This window comes from Mauremys reevesii, linkage group 25, assembly GCF_016161935.1.
Source record: "Mauremys reevesii isolate NIE-2019 linkage group 25, ASM1616193v1, whole genome shotgun sequence".
NCBI lineage: Eukaryota > Metazoa > Chordata > Testudines > Geoemydidae > Mauremys > Mauremys reevesii.
In genome coordinates this window covers 10,224,273-10,242,451 of record NC_052647.1, presented here as the reverse complement: position 1 = coordinate 10,242,451, position 18,179 = coordinate 10,224,273, and the positions used below count along the sequence as shown (strand labels likewise).

The following is an 18,179-nucleotide window of genomic DNA, read 5'->3' as shown; positions in this document are numbered from 1 at the left end:
CGAACCCCCCTCCCCACCTCCTGGAGCCCCATGACGCTCCCAGGGGAGGGGCCCCCTGGCAGTGCCCTGCTGCTCACCCTGCATGCCAGGCTCTGGTTACTGTGGGTGTTGGGGGACACACCCTGGGGGTGGGACTGTCCAGTGCCCCGCCTCCCCCCAGGGCCTGTGGGCAGCGCGGTACCAGCCCCCTCCAGGGTGTGTGGGCAGTGCGGTACCAGCCCCCCCCAGGGTGTGTGGGCAGCGCGGTACCAGCCTCCCCCAGGGTGTGTGGGCAGCGTGGTACCAGCCCCTCTGGGCCTGTGGGCAGCGCGGTACCAGCCCCCCCAGGGTGTGTGGGCAGCGCGGTACCAGCCCCCCCAGGGCCTGTGGGCAGCGCGGTACCAGCCCCCCCCCGGGCCTGTGGGCAGCGCGGTACCAGCCCCCCCAGGGCCTGTGGGCAGCGCGGTACCAGCCCCCCCCCAGGGTGTGTGGGCAGCGCGGTACCAGCCCCCCCTGGGCATGTGGGCAGCGCGGTACCAGCCCCCCCAGGGCCTGTGGGCAGCGCGGTACCAGCCCCCCCCCAGGGTGTGTGGGCAGCGCGGTACCAGCCCCCCCAGGGCCTGTGGGCAGCGCGGTACCAGCCCCCCCGGGCCTGTGGGCAGCGCGGTACCAGCCCCCCCGGGCATGTGGGCAGCGCGGTACCAGCCCCCCCAGGGCCTGTGGGCAGCGCGGTACCAGCCCCCCCAGGGCCTGTGGGCAGCGCGGTACCAGCCCCCCCTTTATTTCCCCCGGCCATTGCCAACGTGGGTGTCCTGGGAGGGCCAGGATACTCCCCTGCCCCCGATGGGCACTGCCAGTGGGCGAGGGCTGGGCAGAGGGGCACGCGGCTGGACTGAGCCCTGGCACAGCACCCTTCCCCCACCCCGCGCTGGTCTGAAATCCTGGGGGGCAGAGGGGATATGGGGCTAAAGGCTTGGCAGCTCCTTGGGCTTCATTCTGGGTTTGTGCTGCCCCCAGCGCAGCGGGGCACAGGCTGGGGGGGGTTCTGGGTGATGCCGTAATACCTCTAATAAATACAGCACCCTGCACAGCAGGGCCCCGGCCATGGGGGGCTCTGGACGCTACCGTAATGCCCCTAATAACAATAAGTTTGAGTCTGACTCGGGCTGGCGAGCATTGTTATGTGTCGGGTCTGGGGTGCCCGGGGCGATGCCAGGCATCGTGGATCCAGCCTGGATCTGGGGCGGGGGGTGGCCTGGAATACCAAGGCGAGTGGCATGGGGCTGAGAGAGAGGTGCCTTTGCACCAGCAGGGATCTCCTCCCTGGGGTCAGTGTCCAGCCTCGTGCCTCTGGCACCAGGCTCCCATGTGCCTGTAGGGGCGGGTAAGCATGCCGGCTTGTTATTGTAGGGTCTCCAGGGGGCACCAGGTCGCTCACAGGGGTTTGTTATTGTAGGGTCTCCCGGGTGCACCGGGTCGCTCACAGGGGTTTGTTATTGTAGGGTCTCCCGGGGGCACCGGGTCGCTCACGGTGGTTTGTTATTGTAGGGTCTCCCGGGGGCACCGGGTCGCTCATGGTGGTTTGTTATTGTGGGGTTTCCCGGGAGCACCGGGTCGCTCACAGGGGTTTGTTATTGTAGGGTCTCCCGGGTGCACCGGGTCGCTCACAGGGGTTTGTTATTGTAGGGTCTCCCGGGGGCACCGGGTCGCTCACAGGGGTTTGTTATTGTAGGGTCTCCCGGGGGCACCGGGTCGCTCACAGGGGTTTGTTATTGTAGGGTCTCCCGGGTGCACCGGGTCGCTCATGGTGGTTTGTTATTGTAGGGTCTCCCGGGTGCACCGGGTCACTCATGGTGGTTTGTTATTGTAGGGTCTCCGGGGCACCGGTCGCTCACGGGGGTTTGTTATTGTAGGGTCTCCCGGGTGCACCGGGTCGCTCACAGGGGTTTGTTATTGTAGGGTATCCAGGGGGCACCGGGTCGCTCACGGGGGTTTGTTATTGTAGGGTCTCCCGGGGGCACCGGGTCGCTCACGGGGGTTTGTTATTGTAGGGTCTCCCGGGGGCACCGGGTCGCTCACAGGGGTTTGTTATTGTAGGGTCTCCCGGGGGCACCGGGTCGCTCAGGGGGGTTTGTTATTGTAGGGTCTCCTGGGGGCACTGGGTCGCTCACAGGGGTTTGTTATTGTAGGGTCTCCCGGGGGCACCGGGTCGCTCATGGTGGTTTGTTATTGTAGGGTCTGCCTGGCGCTGAGGAAGGTGTGTGCTAGGTCCCGTGTGTGGCGTGAAGGCACAGGTGCCGCTGGGTTCCGGACCCCCAGGGGACGACCCAGACACTTGGGCCAGGAAGGGGAGGAGGATCCTGCCTATGCTGGACACTGGCTGGTGGGGGAACCGGCAGGGACCCCCTGCTTGGGGGCTGGGGGGCTCTCCACGTACAGCCGTGTCGGGGGAGCTTGGCCCATGCTGGGGCTCGGGGCAGAGCTCCCCCGGCTGAGCCCCTGCAGCTCCTGGCCCTCCCTGGGGTTACTCGAACAGTCTCCCATCCAAACGCCGGCCCAGCCCCACCCTGCTTGGCCATGGGCAGGGGGCCGGGAGCGTGGGCACCGTGGCCTGGCAGTAACCGGGCAGCGCAGGGGATGGGTGAGGAGGGGCTGGCCCGAGGGTGGGGGCGGAGCTGGCCAGGGGGGAGCCGGTGCCCCTTGGAGCGGAAAGGCCCCTGGAGGGGAGAAGGGGATTTGGGGGTGGGAGGGGCAGGCCCTTAGGCTCCCCCCCCCAGGGAGGGGCAGAGCCACGGGGGATCAGGGCCCTGGGCCAGCCGGGCCGGCCAGACAATGCCTTGGCTCGTGTGACCCGGGGGCCGGGTCCATCTGCCACCTGCCTCTCGCTTGCCTCCATCCCTGCCAAGACCCCCGGTCCCCAGCCTGCCCCCCAGTGTGGTGGGGGGGCTGCGTTCCGGGCCCCCGGGGCTGGGCTCAAATCCTCCAGGGGGCAGCTGAGTGTCCTATGGGGGGCGTCAGGGGGCTGGGGAAGAGAGGCAAAGGCGTGGGGGCTGGTTCTAGGTGGGTCAGGATGGGGGTGATTTGGGGGGCCCCATATCCCCATGGGCTGCCAGTTTCTCCTTCCCAGGCCTTCCAGATGTGGGAGGGGGCACCCTGGCACGTCCAGAGATTCTGGGGAACTGGCTGACGCGGGGCAGGGGCAGTTGCTTCTTCCCCATAAACCCAGCAGAGCTGGTGGGAAGGGGGCAGCCCTATGGAGCCCCCAGCCCCACGGCTGCCACCCTCACAGGTCTCACTTGGGGGGCTCTGACTGTCCCAGTGTCTTTCTGGCACCTTCCCCCCAGACAAGCCCCCTGGCGCAGGGAGCCGCTTGGGTCTGGGGGAGTTGGCAGGGGCTTGTGGGGGGCATTCGGCAGAGCCAGGCAGGTCCCCCCTCTGCTAAGTTCTGCTGGGGGGCAGGGCGCTGCCAGGGCGAGCTGGGGTTAGACCGTCTAGGAGGCGCTAGAGCCGTCGGGGGGGGGGGGGGGAATGTGTGTTTGACGTGTGTGACATGGGTGTTACATGTGTTGTGCGAGTCTAGTGTGTGTGTGTTATGTCTGTGTATTTTGTCCATGTGTGCGCATTACAGTCACGCTGGGTGTGTGTGTGATGTTACACGTGTGTCACACAAACGGTGAGTGTGCGAGGCATGCCTGTTCCATGTGCATAGCGCGTGCATGCTGTGTGTCCATGGCGGGTGAGAGCTGGGCGTGTTGTGTTTGCGTGTGCGCTCCCTGCGCCCTGGGGGGGTTAGTGCGCCCGTTGGGTGAGGGACCAGGGGGGTCCATACAATGTAGAAACCAAGCCCAGGCGTGGGACTGGCCAAACCCACCCGCGGGGCCTGGGCCGTTAGCGGTTACCGGCCCATCTGCTCAGGCCCGGGGGCTGCGGGTCGGGATTGAGGGGCACCAGGAAAGCTGGGGGGAGCTGGGACTGCAGGGGGCTGCGGGTGGTGATTGGCGGGGGGGGGGGGATGATCGGTTGCTTGTGGGGGGATCCAGCCTTTCCCTGAGCCCTGTGACCTCGTCTCCCTCTGCCCAGGCGTGGCTCAGCCCTGCCCACCAGCTCACCGGGCGGCTCTAACCCCTTCTTTGCCGGTCTGCTCCTAGCAGGCACCTCCGGGGGCACGTCAGGGGCTGGCTGGCACGGGGGGATCTCTGCAGAGCCCAGAGCCTGAAGGGAGGGAGCCAACCTCGCCCAGCAGCACATTGCTGCCGCCTCTGCTCACCCGGCAGGACTCCACAACTGCACACGCCGGCCAGACAGAGACCTCTGGCCCGGCGCTGGCTGCAGCCGCCTCTGGGGTGGGGCCGGGTGCTGTTTACACAGGGACCCCTCGCCCGGCGCTGAGCTGCAGCCGCCTCTGGGGTGGGGCCGGGGGCTGTTTACACAGGGACCCCTCGCCCGGCGCTGAGCTCCAGCCACCTCTGGGGTGGGGCCAGGGGCTGTTTATACAGAGACCCTCGCCGGCGCTGGCTGCAGCCGCCTCTGGGTGGGGCCAGGGCTGTTTACACAGGGACCTCGCCGGCGCTGGCTGCAGCCGCCTCTGGGGTGGGGCCGGGTGCTGTTTACACAGGGACCCCTCGCCCGGCGCTGAGCTGCAGCCACCTCTGGGGTGGGGCCGGGGGCTGTTTACACAGGGACCCCTCGCCCGGCGCTGAGCTGCAGCCACCTCTGGGGTGGGGCCGGGGGCTGTTTATACAGAGACCCCTCGCCCGGCGCTGGCTGCAGCCGCCTCTGGGGTGGGGCCGGGGGCTGTTTACACAGGGACCCCTCGCCCGGCGCTGAGCTGCAGCCACCTCTGGGGTGGGGCCGGGGGCTGTTTATACAGAGACCCCTCGCCCGGCGCTGAGCTGCAGCCACCTCTGGGGTGGGGCCGGGGGCTGTTTATACAGAGACCCCTCGCCCGGCGCTGAGCTGCAGCCACCTCTGGGGTGGGGCCAGGGGCTGTTTATACAGAGCCCCTCGCCTGGCGCTGAGCTGCAGCCGCCTCTGGGGTGGGGCTGGGGGCTGGCTAGACAGAGACCCCTCGCCCGGCGCTGGCTGCAGCCGCCTCTGGGGTTGGGCCGGGTGCTGTTTACACAGGGACCCCTCGCCCGGCGCTGAGCTGCAGCCACCTCTGGGGTGGGGCTGGGGGCTGTTTATACAGAGACCCCTCGCCCGGCGCTGAGCTGCAGCCACCTCTGGGGTTGGGCCGGGTGCTGTTTACACAGGGACCCCTCACCCGGGCTGAGCTGCAGCCACCTCTGGGGTGGGGCAGTTGTGCATGGACATTTCCATGCATTTATTGGTGTTTGAGGCCTGCTGCTGCCATGAACCCTTTGCTGGCTGTGGAGTGTTTTCGCTCCGTAGGACGCCCTGTTGCTCTCAAGAGATTTTGGATGGTGGAGGCTGGAAGATTCTATCAAGAGGTTAGGGATTGTTCTAGTGTCTTGGCATTCTTACATATTAGGTGTATTACGGTAGCACCCAGGGCCCCGTGGAGCTAGGTGCTGCTCATTATTAGGTGTATTACGGTAGTGCCCAAGGTCCCGTGGCACTAGGTGCTGTATGTTATCAGATGTATTACGGTAGCGCTCATGGCGCTAGGTGCTGTATGTTATTAGGTGTATTACGGTAGCGCCCAGGGGCCTGTGACACTAGGTGCTGCTCGTTATTAGGTGTATTACGGTAGCACCCAGGGCCCTGTGGCACTAGGTCCTGCTCGTTATTAGGTGTATTACGGTAGCGCCCAGGGCCCCGTGACACTAGGTGCTGCTCATTATTAGGTGTATTACGGTAGCGCCCAGGGCCCCGTGACACTAGGTGCTGCTCGTTATTAGGTGTATTACGGTAGCGCCCAGGGCCCCGTGACACTAGGTGCTGCTCGTTATTAGGCGTATTACAGTAGCTCCCATGGCCCTCTGGCGCTAGGTGCTGTATGTTATTAGGTGTATTACGGTAGCGCCCAGGGCCCCGTGGCGCTAGGAGCTGTACAAACACCGAACAGATGGTCCCTGCCCCGATCTAAGTACAAGCCCAGAGACTGACGGGTGGATGGGGGAGCCCGCGGGGGGCACGGGGGTTAGTCGGCGTCCCAGCCAAGGGGAGGTTGGAGGAGGGATTGGCAGGACAAGGGGGAGCCTTGCGGGGGTTTCCAGGAGCCCCCCAGCAGGAGGGGCAGCGGGAGGAAGCCTGAGGGCTGGTCACAGGCGGGAGCACAGAGACGATCGGCCGGGGGGCGCTGGGTCGGGCGGGAATCGCGCAGCCAAGCAGCTGTTGTGGGGTGCATGGAGCTGGGGGGAGGCTCAGATGTGGGGGCTACAGGCCTGACGCTGAGAGGGCACAGCCCGTGGCCAGGGCTGGGGGGCTCCGCGGCTGCTGTCGCTGGCCCTGCCATCTCCGCGCCAGCCAGCCCATCACGCCCCGACTTCTGGGGCCGGCCCGGGCAGGCAGGGGCAGGACCAGCTAATGCGCCAGCCTGGGGCCCTGCCCGGATCCCGCTGCGCTCAGCTGGGCAGGGAATCGGTGGCTGGAAAGTCTGTGCTGAGATTGGAAGCAGGGTGAGCGGCGCTCTGTGAGCTGGAGCGTGCGGGCAGCGCCCCTCGGCCCGCAGGTCATGGCCCCTCTAGCGCCCCTCGGCCCGCAGGTCATGGTGCCTCTAGCGCCCCTCGGCCTGCAGGTCATGGCCCCTCTAGCGCCCCTCGGCCCGCAGGTCATGGCCCCTCTAGCGCCCCTCGGCCCGCAGGTCATGGCCCCTCTAGCGCCCCTCGGCCAACGGCTCATGGCCCCTCTAGCGCCCCTCGGCCCGCGGCTCATGGCCCCTCTAGCGCCCCTCGGCCCGCGGCTCATGGCCCCTCTAGCGCCCCTCGGCCCGCAGGTCATGGCCCCTCTAGCGCCCCTCGGCCCGCAGGTCATGGCCCCTCTAGCGCCCCTCGGCCTGCGGCTCATGGCCCCTGTAGTGCCCCTCGGCCCGCAGGTCGCCTCGGCCTGCGGCTCATGGCCCCTGTAGTGCCCCTCGGCCCGCAGGTCATGGCCCCTCTAGCGCCCCTCGGCCTGCGGCTCATGGCCCCTGTAGTGCCCCTCGGCCCGCAGGTCATGGCCCCTCTAGCGCCCCTCGGCCCGCAGGTCATGGCCCCTCTAGCGCCCCTCGGCCCGCGGGTCATGGCCCCTCTAGCGCCCCTCGGCCCGCGGCTCATGGCCCCTCTAGCGCCCCTCGGCCCGCAGGTCATGGCCCCTCTAGCGCCCCTCGGCCCGCAGGTCATGGCCCCTCTAGCGCCCCTCGGCCCGCAGGTCATGGCCCCTCTAGCGCCCCTCGGCCCGCAGGTCATGGCCCCTCTAGCGCCCCTCGGCCCGCGGGTCATGGCCCCTCTAGCGCCCCTCGGCCCGCGGCTCATGGCCTCTAGCGCCCCTCGGCCCGCAGGTCATGGTCCCTCTAGCGCCCCTCGGCCCGCAGGTCCTGGCCCCTCTAGCGCCCCTCGGCCCGCGGCTCATGGCCCCTCTAGCGCCCCTCGGCCCGCAGGTCATGGCCCCTCTAGCGCCCCTCGGCCCGCAGGTCATGGCCCCTCTAGCGCCCCTCGGCCCGCGGCTCATGGCCCCTCTAGCGCCCCTCGGCCCGCAGGTCATGGCCCCTCTAGCGCCCCTCGGCCCGCGGCTCATGGCCCCTCTAGCGCCCCTCGGCCCGCGGCTCATAGCCCCTCTAGCGCCCCTCGGCCCGCAGGTCATGGCCCCTCTAGCGCCCCTCGGCCCGCAGGTCATGGCCCCTCTAGCGCCCCTCGGCCCGCGGCTCATAGCCCCTATAGCGCCCCTCACCCTTTCTCTGTGGGAGGGGAGCCCAGGGCTGGGCTAGCAGGGGCTGCGGGTCGGGAGTGAGGGGCACCGGTGGAGCTAGGGGGGAGCCCCGGGCTGGGCTAGCAGGGGCTGCGGGTCGGGAGTGAGGGGCACCAGAGGACCAACTCGCATTACGGTGTCTCCGTTGGTCCAACCCCCAGCACCTGATGGCATCTCAGGGCCTCCTTGGGGAGAAGCTGGGACTGGGGGGGCAAGTAAAATCCAGCCTGGCTGCCCCCGTGGGAGCAGTGCTGGCAGGGGGCCGTGCCCGGCCTGCCTGGGCGAGATAACGCAGCCGGGCACCGTAGGGGCCTTGCCAGCGGCAGGTCTGTGTTTGCTCAGCTGCTGCCTCCCGATAAGGGTTTAGTCTGGATAATGGCTGGGGGCCGGGGGGGGGGGGGCCTCTTCCCCCACCAGGTCTGATGGAGGGAGGCGTGGCTGGGGCAGGACTCCTGGGTTCTCTCCCTGGCTCTGGGAGGAGTGGGACGGGGGCTGGTGGTTAGAGTGGGGGGCCTGGGTGCCAGGACTCCTGGGTTCGATCCCAGCTCTGGAGCCGTGTGGCTGAGAGTAAGGGGGCTGCCCCATAGCTGTTCCCTGCCGGGGCCCCTGGGGAGCAGCTGTGCACTGGGCCCTGGGATGTCTCACAGCTCCTGCCCAGTGGGGGGGGGGGGGCCTGCCCTGCACCCCCCAAGTGCCGGGAGCCGCATCCCCACTGAGTCGTTAGCCAGCACTAACGAGGGCTCTGGGCCATGGAGTCGAGTCCCAGGGAAGGGGCTGGAGTTAGTGACAGGGGATAGAATCCAGGAGTCCTGCCCCCACCCCACCCACTGTAACCACCAGACCCCCCTCCCCTCCCAGAGCTGGGGAGAGAACCCAGGAGTCCTGGCTCCCAGCCTCTGCTCTAACCACTAGACCCCACTCCCCTCCCCAGAACCCAGGAGTCCTGGCTCCCGGCGCCCCCTGCTCTCACACCCAGACCCCAAGCGTCCGGCTGACCTGACCCCAGGCTGGCTCGCTGGGCCCAGTGCTGGCGGGAGCTTGTGCCTGGGGAGGCCTCGAGAACCTGTGTGTTTCCCTGCTCCCGCGCCAGCCCCCCCGCCAGCGCCCCACGGCCTTCCCCTCTCGGCGCTTGGAAGGCTGCGTAGCTCCGGTCCCAGGGCTCAGCCCCCAGCCCCGTCCGTCCCTCAGCCATGGGGCCGCTGCTAGCCGCCAGCACTAAAATGGCTGCCAAGTTTTAAGATGGCTGCCAGCAGCCGGCAGGGCCGAGCAGGGAGCGGGGCCTGAGCCAGCTCTGGGGGGCCGGGCCTTGGAGGAGATGGACCCGGGGCAGGGGGCGGTGCCCCGGCTGATGCCAGGAGGGGGGGCAGAGCGTGGGCTGTTGACATAGGTAACCCGCGGGCTGGCGGCCGCCCGTGCCAAGCCGCAGGGGAAGGCCGAGGCCAATTAACTCTTCGGAGGCCTCAGGCCCGGAGGTGTCTGGCCGGGCAGCCCCACAGGGCACTGTCGGAGAACCAAGGGCAGCGTCAACCTCGTGGGTCCTCCGCCTAGTCCAGTGCCCAGCGCCAGCTGCAGGGCCATGGTGCCTCCGCCGGGGGCATGGGGGCTGAGGAAGGGGGTCAGGATGTGGCCCATTAACCCCAGCAGAGAAAATGTGGGGTGAGGGTGGAGGAAGTGCTGTGCTGAGGATACACTACGGGCACTACCACTGCACGCTCACGGCACCAGGGCTGCAATGCCCGGGCAGTGCCACCGTGACGCCCAAATTGTACCACTGCAACGCCCCGGCAGTGCCACTGCGACGCCCAAATTGTACCACTGCAAAGCCCGGGCAGTGCCACCGCGACGCCCAAATTGTACCACTGCAAAGCCCGGGCTGTGCCACTCGGCCAAATTGTACCACTGCAAAGCCCGGGCAGTGCCACCGCGACGCCCAAATTGTACCACTGCAACGCCCGGGCAGTGCCACTGCGACGCCCAAATTGTACCACTGCAACGCCCGGGCAGTGCCACCGCGACGCCCAAATTGTACCACTGCAAAGCCCGGGCTGTGCCACTGCGACGCCCAAATTGTACCACTGCAAAGCCCGGGCAGTGCCACCGCGACACCCAAATTGTACCACTGCAAAGCCCGGGCAGTGCCACCGCGACACCCAAATTGTACCACTGCAAAGCTCGGGCAGTGTCACTGCAACGCCCAAATTGTACCACTGCAAAGCCCGGGCAGTGCCACTGCAACGCCCAAATTGTACCACTGCAAAGCCCGGGCAGTGCCACTGCAACGCCCAAATTGTACCACTGCAAAGCTCGGGCAGTGACACTGCAAAGCCTGGGCAGTACCACTGCAAAGCCCAAATTGTACCACTGCAAAGCCCGGGCTGTGTCACTGTGATGCCCAAATTGTACCACTGCAAAGCCCGGGCTGTGCTACTGCAACGACCAAACTGCGCCACTGCAATGCCCGGGCAGTGCCACCACAATGACCGAACTGTGCCACTGCAACGCCCAGGGAGTGCCAGTGCAATGACCGAACTATGCCACTGCAACGCCCAGGGAGTGCCAGTGTAATGCCGAACTATGCCACTGCAACGCCCAGGGAGTGCCAGTGCAATGACCGAACTATGCCACTGCAACGCCCAGGGAGTGCCAGTGCAATGACCGAACTATGCCACTGCAACGCCCAGGCAGTGTCACTGCAACGCCCAAATTGCACCACTGCGACACCTGGGCAGTGCCACTGTGACACCCAAATGGGGCCACTGCAAAGCCTTGGCTGTGCCACTGCAGTGCCGGGGCTGTGCCCTGATGCGCAGTAGGGGTGGAGGGGGGTGGCTCCGATGCCCCGTGTTGGGGAGGGGCATGTGGGGGGAGTGGGAAATGAAGGGTGAGCAGCTCTTTGGGCGCCCCGAGTCCAAGGCCCCAGGGGTGGGCAGCTGTGGGGGGGAATGGGGAGGGGCCGCCGAGAGCGGGTTCAGCCCCAGTGAAAAACATTTGTCGGGCCCCCCAGCAAGGGCAGACCGGCTACACGGGGCCGACGAAGCCGGGCAAGCTGGGCCCTGGGCCCCCTTCCGGACCGCCGGGCCCCGGTAATTTGTACCGGCTCCCCCCGCTCGGTGGCCCCGCATGGCACTGCTGGGTGCACCTGGCGCACTCTTCTGAAGCCCCTGTGCCGGGCGCTGCCCAGACCCCCGCCAGGATTGGGCCCCCTGTGCCGGGCGCTGCCCAGACCCCCGCCAGGATCGGGCCCCTGTGCCGGGCGCAGCCCAGACCCTGACGTCGCTCTGTGTTTGTGTGTTACAGAATCCGGACAATCAGACAGTTCAAACCAGCAAGGAGATGTGGACATCAAACCACTGCCCAACGGTGAGAGACCCCCACCGCCCCCCATTGCCCCCACAACCCCCCAGCCTCCATCTCCCCATCCCCCAGCAAACCACTGCCCAACGGTGAGACCCCACAGCCCCCATTGCCCCCACAACCTCCCACAGCCTCCATCTCCCCATCCCCACTGCCCAACGGTGAGAGACCCCCACAGCCGCCCATTGCCCCCCCCAAACTCCCCACAGCCTCCATCTCCCCATCCCCCCACTGCCCAACGGTGAGAGACCCCCACAGCCCCCCATTGCCCCCCACAACCTCCCACAGCCTCCATCTCCCCATCCCCACTGCCCAACGGTGAGAGACCCCACAGCCCCCATTGCCCCCACAACCTCCCACAGCCTCCATCTCCCCATCCCCACTGCCCAACGGTGAGAGACCCCACAGCCCCCATTGCCCCACAACCTCCCCCAGCCTCCATCTCCCCATCCCCACTGCCCAATGGTGAGAGACCCCACAGCCCCCATTGCCCCCACAACCTCCCACAGCCTCCATCTCCCCATCCCCACTGCCCAACGGTGAGAGACCCCCACAGCCCCCATTGCCCCACAACCTCCCCACAGCCTCCATCTCCCCATCCCCACTGCCCAACGGTGAGACCCCCAGCCCCCACAACCTCCCGTAGCCCCCTCAGCCCCATGGTCCCCCAAAGCCCCCATCAAACCACTGCCCAATGGCGAGCGCTCACAGCCTCCCATAGACCCCATGGCCCCTCCACAGCACCCCCCCAGCCAACATCTCCCCATCCCCCCATCAAGCCACTGCCCAAGGGTGAGACCCCCACAGCCCCTCATGACCTCCTAGCTCCCCACAGCCCCCATCTCCCCATCCTCCTATCAGACCACTGCCCACTGGTGAGAACCCCCCACAGGCCCCTGTCTACCCCACATATCCCTTGCCCTGCTTCCCTGCCCCAAGATTGAAAGGCATCAGCAGAGCTGGGGGGGTCCAGGGCTGGGCTAGCAGGGGCTGCGGGTCAGCAGTGAGGGGCATCAGCAGAGCTAGGGGACGGGGGGCAGGGCTGAGCTGGCAGGGGCTGCAGGTCAGGAGTGAGGGGCACTGGCAGAGCTGGGTTGTGGGGAGAGCCCAGGGCTGGGCTAGCAGGGGCTGCGGGGCGGGAGTGAGGGGCACCGGTGGAGCTTGGGGGGCAGGGCTGGGCTAGCAGGGGCTGCGGGTCGGGAGTGAGGGGCAACGGCAGAGCTTGGGGAGCCCAGGCTGGGCTAGCAGGGGCTGCAGGTCGGGAGTGAGGGGCACCGGCAGAGCTTGGGGGGGAGCCCAGGGCTGGGCTAGCAGGGGCTGCGGGTCGGCAGTGAGGGGCATCAGCAGAGCTAGGGGACGGGGGGCAGGGCTGAGCTGGCAGGGGCTGCAGGTCAGGAGTGAGGGGCACCGGGGGAGCGTGGGGGGCCGGGCTGGGCTAGCAGGGGCTGCGGGTCGGGAGTGCGGGGCACCGGCAGAGCGGGGGGGGGCAGGGCTGAGCTGGCAGGGGCTGCAGGTCAGGAGTGAGGGGCACCGGCAGAGCTGGGGTGTGGGGAGAGCCCAGGGCTGGGCTAGCAGGGGCTGCGGGTCGGGAGTGAGGGGCACCGGCAGAGCTTGGGGGGGAGCCCAGGGCTGGGCTAGCAGGGGCTGCGGGTCGGGAGTGAGGGGCACCGGCAGAGCTTGGGGGGGAGCCCAGGGCTGGGCTAGCAGGGGCTGCGGGTCGGGAGTGAGGGGCACCGGTGGTGCTTGGGGGGCAGGGCTGGGCTAGCAGGGGCTGCGGGTCGGGAGTGAGGGGCACCGGTAGAGCTTGGGGGGTAGGGCTGGGCTAGCAGGGGCTGCGGGTCGGGAGTGAGGGGCACCGGCCGTGTCCATCACCTTGCTCTGTGCCCTGATTGCTGCCCCGCTGATGCCCGTCTCCTCCCTCCCTTCAGGGCATTTGACTTTCCAGGACTGTTTTGTGACGTCGGGCGTCTGGAACGTGACGGAGCTGGTCCGAGTGTCCCAGAGTGAGTGATAACCTCAGGGGGTGGCCCTAGATCCCCCCGGGGGTCCTTTCGCCTCCTCATACGCCTCCAGGGGGTGGGCTAGAGAGGCTGGCACGGGGCGCCCATGACGGGTGCGTGGCTGGCACGGGCGCCCATGACGGGTGCGTGGCTGGCACGGGGCGCCCATGACGGGTGGGTGGCTGGCACGGGGCGCCCATGACGGGTGCGTGGCTGGCACGGGGCGCCCATGATGGGTGCGTGGCTGGCACGGGGCGCCCATGACGGGTGCATGGCTGGCACGGAGCGCCCATGACGGGTGCGTGGCTGGCACGGGGCGCCCCTGGCAGGATATGAGACACTGGCCGGCTCAGCAGGAGAATCATTCTCCGTCTCCGTCTCGCTCCATCGATCTATTTCTCCCCCGCCCTGTGCCTCCTGGTCTCACTCAGCTCCCCCTTGGGAAGCGGATCCTAGGGCCGTTGGGAAAGGCCCGGGAGGGGGCAGGAGCCCCCCTGCACGCCCACAGGCTGGCTGGGGAGCCAGGCCCATGGCTGCTGGGGGGTGGGGGAGCTGGGGACGTGGGCACTACAGAGGAGGAGACTCACACGCCCCGTGGCCGAGCAGCAGCCGGGCTCCTTGTCTGGCGTCTCTGCCTGACCTGGGGACTGAGCAACGCTGAGCCAGTCGCCCCGGGCCAGGTGAAGGCCTAGGCACCGTTGGCAGAGCCGGGGGGCTGGTGCCAGGGGGCCACAGGCCCAGCAGCTCTCCCAGGACAGGGAAAAGTTTCCAGCCCCTGCGGTTGGGGAGAAAAGCTCGGAAACAGGACCTGAGTGTAAGCGACACGCCTGAGCCTGCAGAGAGCCTGAGCCCGTTGCCCTGCGGGGGCGGGGCCATGGGGCAGGGGCGGGGTTAGGGATAGGCCACATGAGGGTGTGACTAGGGCCCTGACTTGCTTGAACTGGGCCCTGAGTGTCGGGTGATTGCTGTGCCCAGCAGCTGGTCTGTAGCGGGCGTAGGACCCCTGGCACCAGCTGCGGGGCAGAGGCCTGCGTGCCCGGTGCCCCACGCTGCCCCTCACCCGCTGTCTCTCCTCCCACAGCTCCCGTGGCCACAGCGTCGGGTCCCAACTTCTCCCTGGCAGACCTGGAGAGCCCCAGTTACTACAACATCAACCAGGTGACTCTGGGCCGGCGGTCCATAACGTCACCTCCTTCCACCAGGTACGCTCCAGCCTGCCCGGCCGGGGGCTCCTCCCCGCGGCCCCGCTCCGGCGTCAGACGGGCACCACTCCCACCCGCCCTGGGGCCCATGGGGGGACAGGCCCCTGCCCCGCTCCCCACCCGTCCTCAGCCTGGGACTGCATCCGAGCCAGCAGCCCTGTCACCCGGCCCCGCCTGTCACCCGGCCCTGGGGCCAATCAGGGCCAGCGCCCCCTAGAGGGGAAAGGCCCCGAGCCCGCCTGTCACCCGGCCCTGGGGCCAATCAGGGCCAGCGCCCCCTAGAGGGGAAAGGCCCCCAGCCCGCCTGTCACCCGGCCCTGGGGCCAATCAGGGCCAGCGCCCCCTAGAGGGGAAAGGCCCCCAGCCCGCCTGTCACCCCGCCCTGGGGCCAATCAGGGCCAGCGCCCCCTAGAGGGGAAAGGCCCCCAGCCCGCCTGTCACCCCGCCCTGGGGCCAATCAGGGCCAGCGCCCCCTAGAGGGGAAAGGCCCCCAGCCCGCCTGTCACCCCGCCCTGGGGCCAATCAGGGCCAGCGCCCCCTAGAGGGGAAAGGCCCCGAGCCCGCCTGTCACCCCGCCCAACCTCTCCCCCTCGCTGCCCCCCCAGCTCCACCAAGCGCCCCAAGTCGCTGGATGACAGCGAGATGGAGAGCCCCGTGGACGAGGTCTTCTACCCTGGGACGGGGCGCTCGCCTGCCGCCGGCAGCAGCCAGTCCAGCGGCTGGCCCAACGACGTGGACGCAGGTACGGGGGGGGGCGCAGATCGGGGCAGGGACCGGGCGTGGGGCCTCCTGGGCGTTGTGCATTCCCCCCAGAACGCAGCAGCAGGGGTCAACCTGCAATGATCCCCAGCTCCTGCCCCGTATGGGCCCCCTTGTCACCCCAGGGCTGTGCCCGGAGTGAGGGGGTTGCCCCCCCCCAGATTTCCCCCCCGTGTCTCCATGCGGGGCTGTGACGGAGCGATTCTGGCGGGACCCAACTGAGAGTGCCAAATCAGGACCAATTGCTCAAACAGGGCAGTCACAGCCCTAGGCTGGGGTTTTTCCACCTCTAAGGCAAACCAAACCAGCCAGACAAAAAAGACTTTGGTCTCACCCCACTGGCTAACCACAAGTCACACAAGCAATTTCCTTAGACACTCCAGTCTCCCAGTATCACCACCAGTGCACTCGTCCTGGGGATGAATGGTTATGAAAACCAACACCCCAATAAAAGAAAAAGGTTCTCTCGATTCCAAAAGACCAAGCCCCAGACCCAGGCCAATATACACCTCAGATCTTACCCACAAATCACGCCGTTGCCAATCCTTTAGAATCTAAAATCTAAAGGTTTATTTACAAAGGGAAAAAGGTAGAGATGAGAGGTAGAATTGGTTAAATGGAATCAATTACATACAGTAATGGCAAAGTTCTTAGTTCAGGCTTGCAGCAGTGATGGAGTAAACTGCAGGTTCAATTTAAGTCTCTGGAACATCCCCCGCTGGGATGGGTCGTTCAGTCCCTTGAGTAGAGCTTCAGTTTGTAGCAAAGTCCCTCCAGAGGTCAGAAGCAGGATTGAAGACAAGATGGAGATGATGCATCAGCCTTATATAGACTTTTCCAGGTGTAAGAATCCCTTTGTCCTCACGGTGGAAACTTACAGCAAAAATAATATGGAGCCTGGAGTCACATGGGCCAGTCCCTGCACTTTGCTGAGTCACAAGGCGTGTCTGCCTTCTCTCCATGGGTCAATTGTGTAGCTGATGGCCCTTAATGGGCCATCAAGCCAGCTATGCAGGGCTAACATCAGCTTGTCTGGGACACTTCCCAGAGGCAGAGCATAATACAAAATACAGACAGTACAGAGCGAATACTTATAACTTCAACTACAAAATGATACACAGACACACAGACAGCATAATCATAACCAGCAACCCAGAACCTGGTCTTAGACACCTTAGATGACCCCCTTTACCTAAGGTTTGGTGCCACTACAGGACCTTGGTTGCAACCCATGTTCTATATGGTTCCCATTTATATCAATAACGTCACAGGGGCCCTGGGAAGCCACGGGGCACAGCTGCACTGCAGCCTTTGCAGGGAAGAGCTGGGCCAGGCTGCATGCCGGGGGGTGGGGGGGAGAGAGCAGCTGCCCCATAGCAGGATGTGGGGCTGGGGGCTGCGTTGGGGGGAAACTGGGGTGAGGCTGGGAGCTGGTTGGTCCAAGTCACAGAAGTATCAGAGTCATTTGGCATCTAGGGGCTGGGCTAGCAGGGGCTGCGGGTTGGGAGTGAGGGGCACCGGCAGAGCTCGGGGGGCAGGGCTGGGCTAGCAGGGGCTGCGGGTCGGGAGTGAGGGGCACTGCGAGGGCAGGGGGCAGGGCTGGGCTAGCAGGGGCTGCGGGTCGGGAGTGAGGGGCACCGGCAGAGCTCGGGGGGCAGGGCTGGGCTAGCAGGGGCTGCGGGTCGGGAGTGAGGGGCACTGCGAGGGCAGGGGGCAGGGCTGGGCTAGCAGGGGCTGTGGGTCGGGAGTGAGGGGCACCGGCAGAGCTCGGGGGGCAGGCCTGGGCTAGCAGGGGGCCAGCGCATCTTGGCTCCTGTAAGGAATTAGCAGGCGAGCCCCAGCGTGTCATTCGGGGGCGGGGGGCCGTGGGTGGTGAGACTGTCTGGGAGCTGCTCTCTGTCCGTCCATCTCTGTCTGTCCGTCTGTCTCGCTCCATTCACCCCCCTCTGGCTCGTCAGCTCTGAACAATTCAACAAAACTCCTCTCTAAGGGAGGGCAGTGGGGTCTAGTGGTTAGGGCTGGGAGCCAGGACTCCTGGGTTCTGTCCCCAGCTGGGGGGGAGGTCTAGTGGTTAGGGCAGGAGGATGGGAGCCAGAACGTGTTGGTTCTTTTCCTGGCTCTGAGACGGTGGTGAGCCCCTTGCCCTGCCTGTGTGAACTGGGAATGGTTTCCATTCTGTCCGTGCCAGGGTCTCTGATCAGCACTGGGGCTGGCAGGCCTCATTCTGGGCACTGGGAACCCCCCCGTGATAACCCCCATGTCCAGCCAAGTCCTGCCAGCTCCCCAGGTGCCCCCTGCACCAGGCGCTGCAGACACACAGCAGGCAGCAGATGGATCAGATGGAGAAACTGAGGCATAGACAGGCAGCAACTCTGAGTGCCAGGATCCGAATCCAGATCTCCTGGGCCCCAGCCGTATGGGGGTGGGGACAAGCACCTGATAACGGGGGGGTAGAGGGCAGCGCATGTGCCATCCCGGCAGAAGGCAAAGCCTTGGTCTATAATCCCATCAGGCCAGCAGGTTATTACCCTGGGCACTGCCCGCCCTGGGGGTCAGGGTGCCCCTCGCCAGGCATCACCCCCTCCAGCTCACACTCACAAAGGAGAGACGGTTGCCAACATGGGCACCATGCCAGCTGCAGCATGGGCGAAGGGGGCGGGGCTGACAGTGCTGGCAGCAGGCACTGTGGGAGGCAGTTTGCGGAGCAGAAGGAGGGTTGGGGGCCCCGAGAGAAGCCCAGCCCCCCAGTGCGGCACCGGCAGCTGCCCCCAAGCTGCCGCTGGCACAGGGCATGATGGCACCAAACCCAGGAACAAGGCTGCTCTGGGCCATCACAGCTCTGCCGGTGCCCCTCACTCCCGCCCCGCAGCCCCTGCTAGCCCAGCCCTGCCCCCCCCAGCTCTGCCGGTGCCCCTCACTCCCGCCCCGCAGCCCCTGCTAGCCCAGCCCTGCCCCCCCCAGCTCTGCCGGTGCCCCTCACTCCCGCCCCGCAGCCCCTGCTAGCCCTGCCCTGGGCCCCACAGCTCTGCCGGTGCCC

General features: G+C 66.9%; 1 protein-coding gene across 19 annotated transcripts in view; it reads left to right on the top strand.

Moving 5' to 3' along the window:
• The window catches only part of NFIX (nuclear factor I X), a 211,685-nt gene that overhangs the window by 173,530 nt on the left and 19,976 nt on the right, over positions 1-18,179 (top strand). For all 19 annotated transcript variants that reach the window (XM_039513970.1, XM_039513957.1, XM_039513961.1 and 16 more), the window contains 4 exons: positions 11,125-11,187; positions 13,110-13,184; positions 14,263-14,383; positions 14,989-15,125. In XM_039513970.1, coding sequence (XP_039369904.1) covers positions 11,125-11,187; positions 13,110-13,184; positions 14,263-14,383; positions 14,989-15,125 — 396 coding nt within the window. The remainder of the gene's footprint in view (positions 1-11,124; positions 11,188-13,109; positions 13,185-14,262; positions 14,384-14,988; positions 15,126-18,179) is intronic.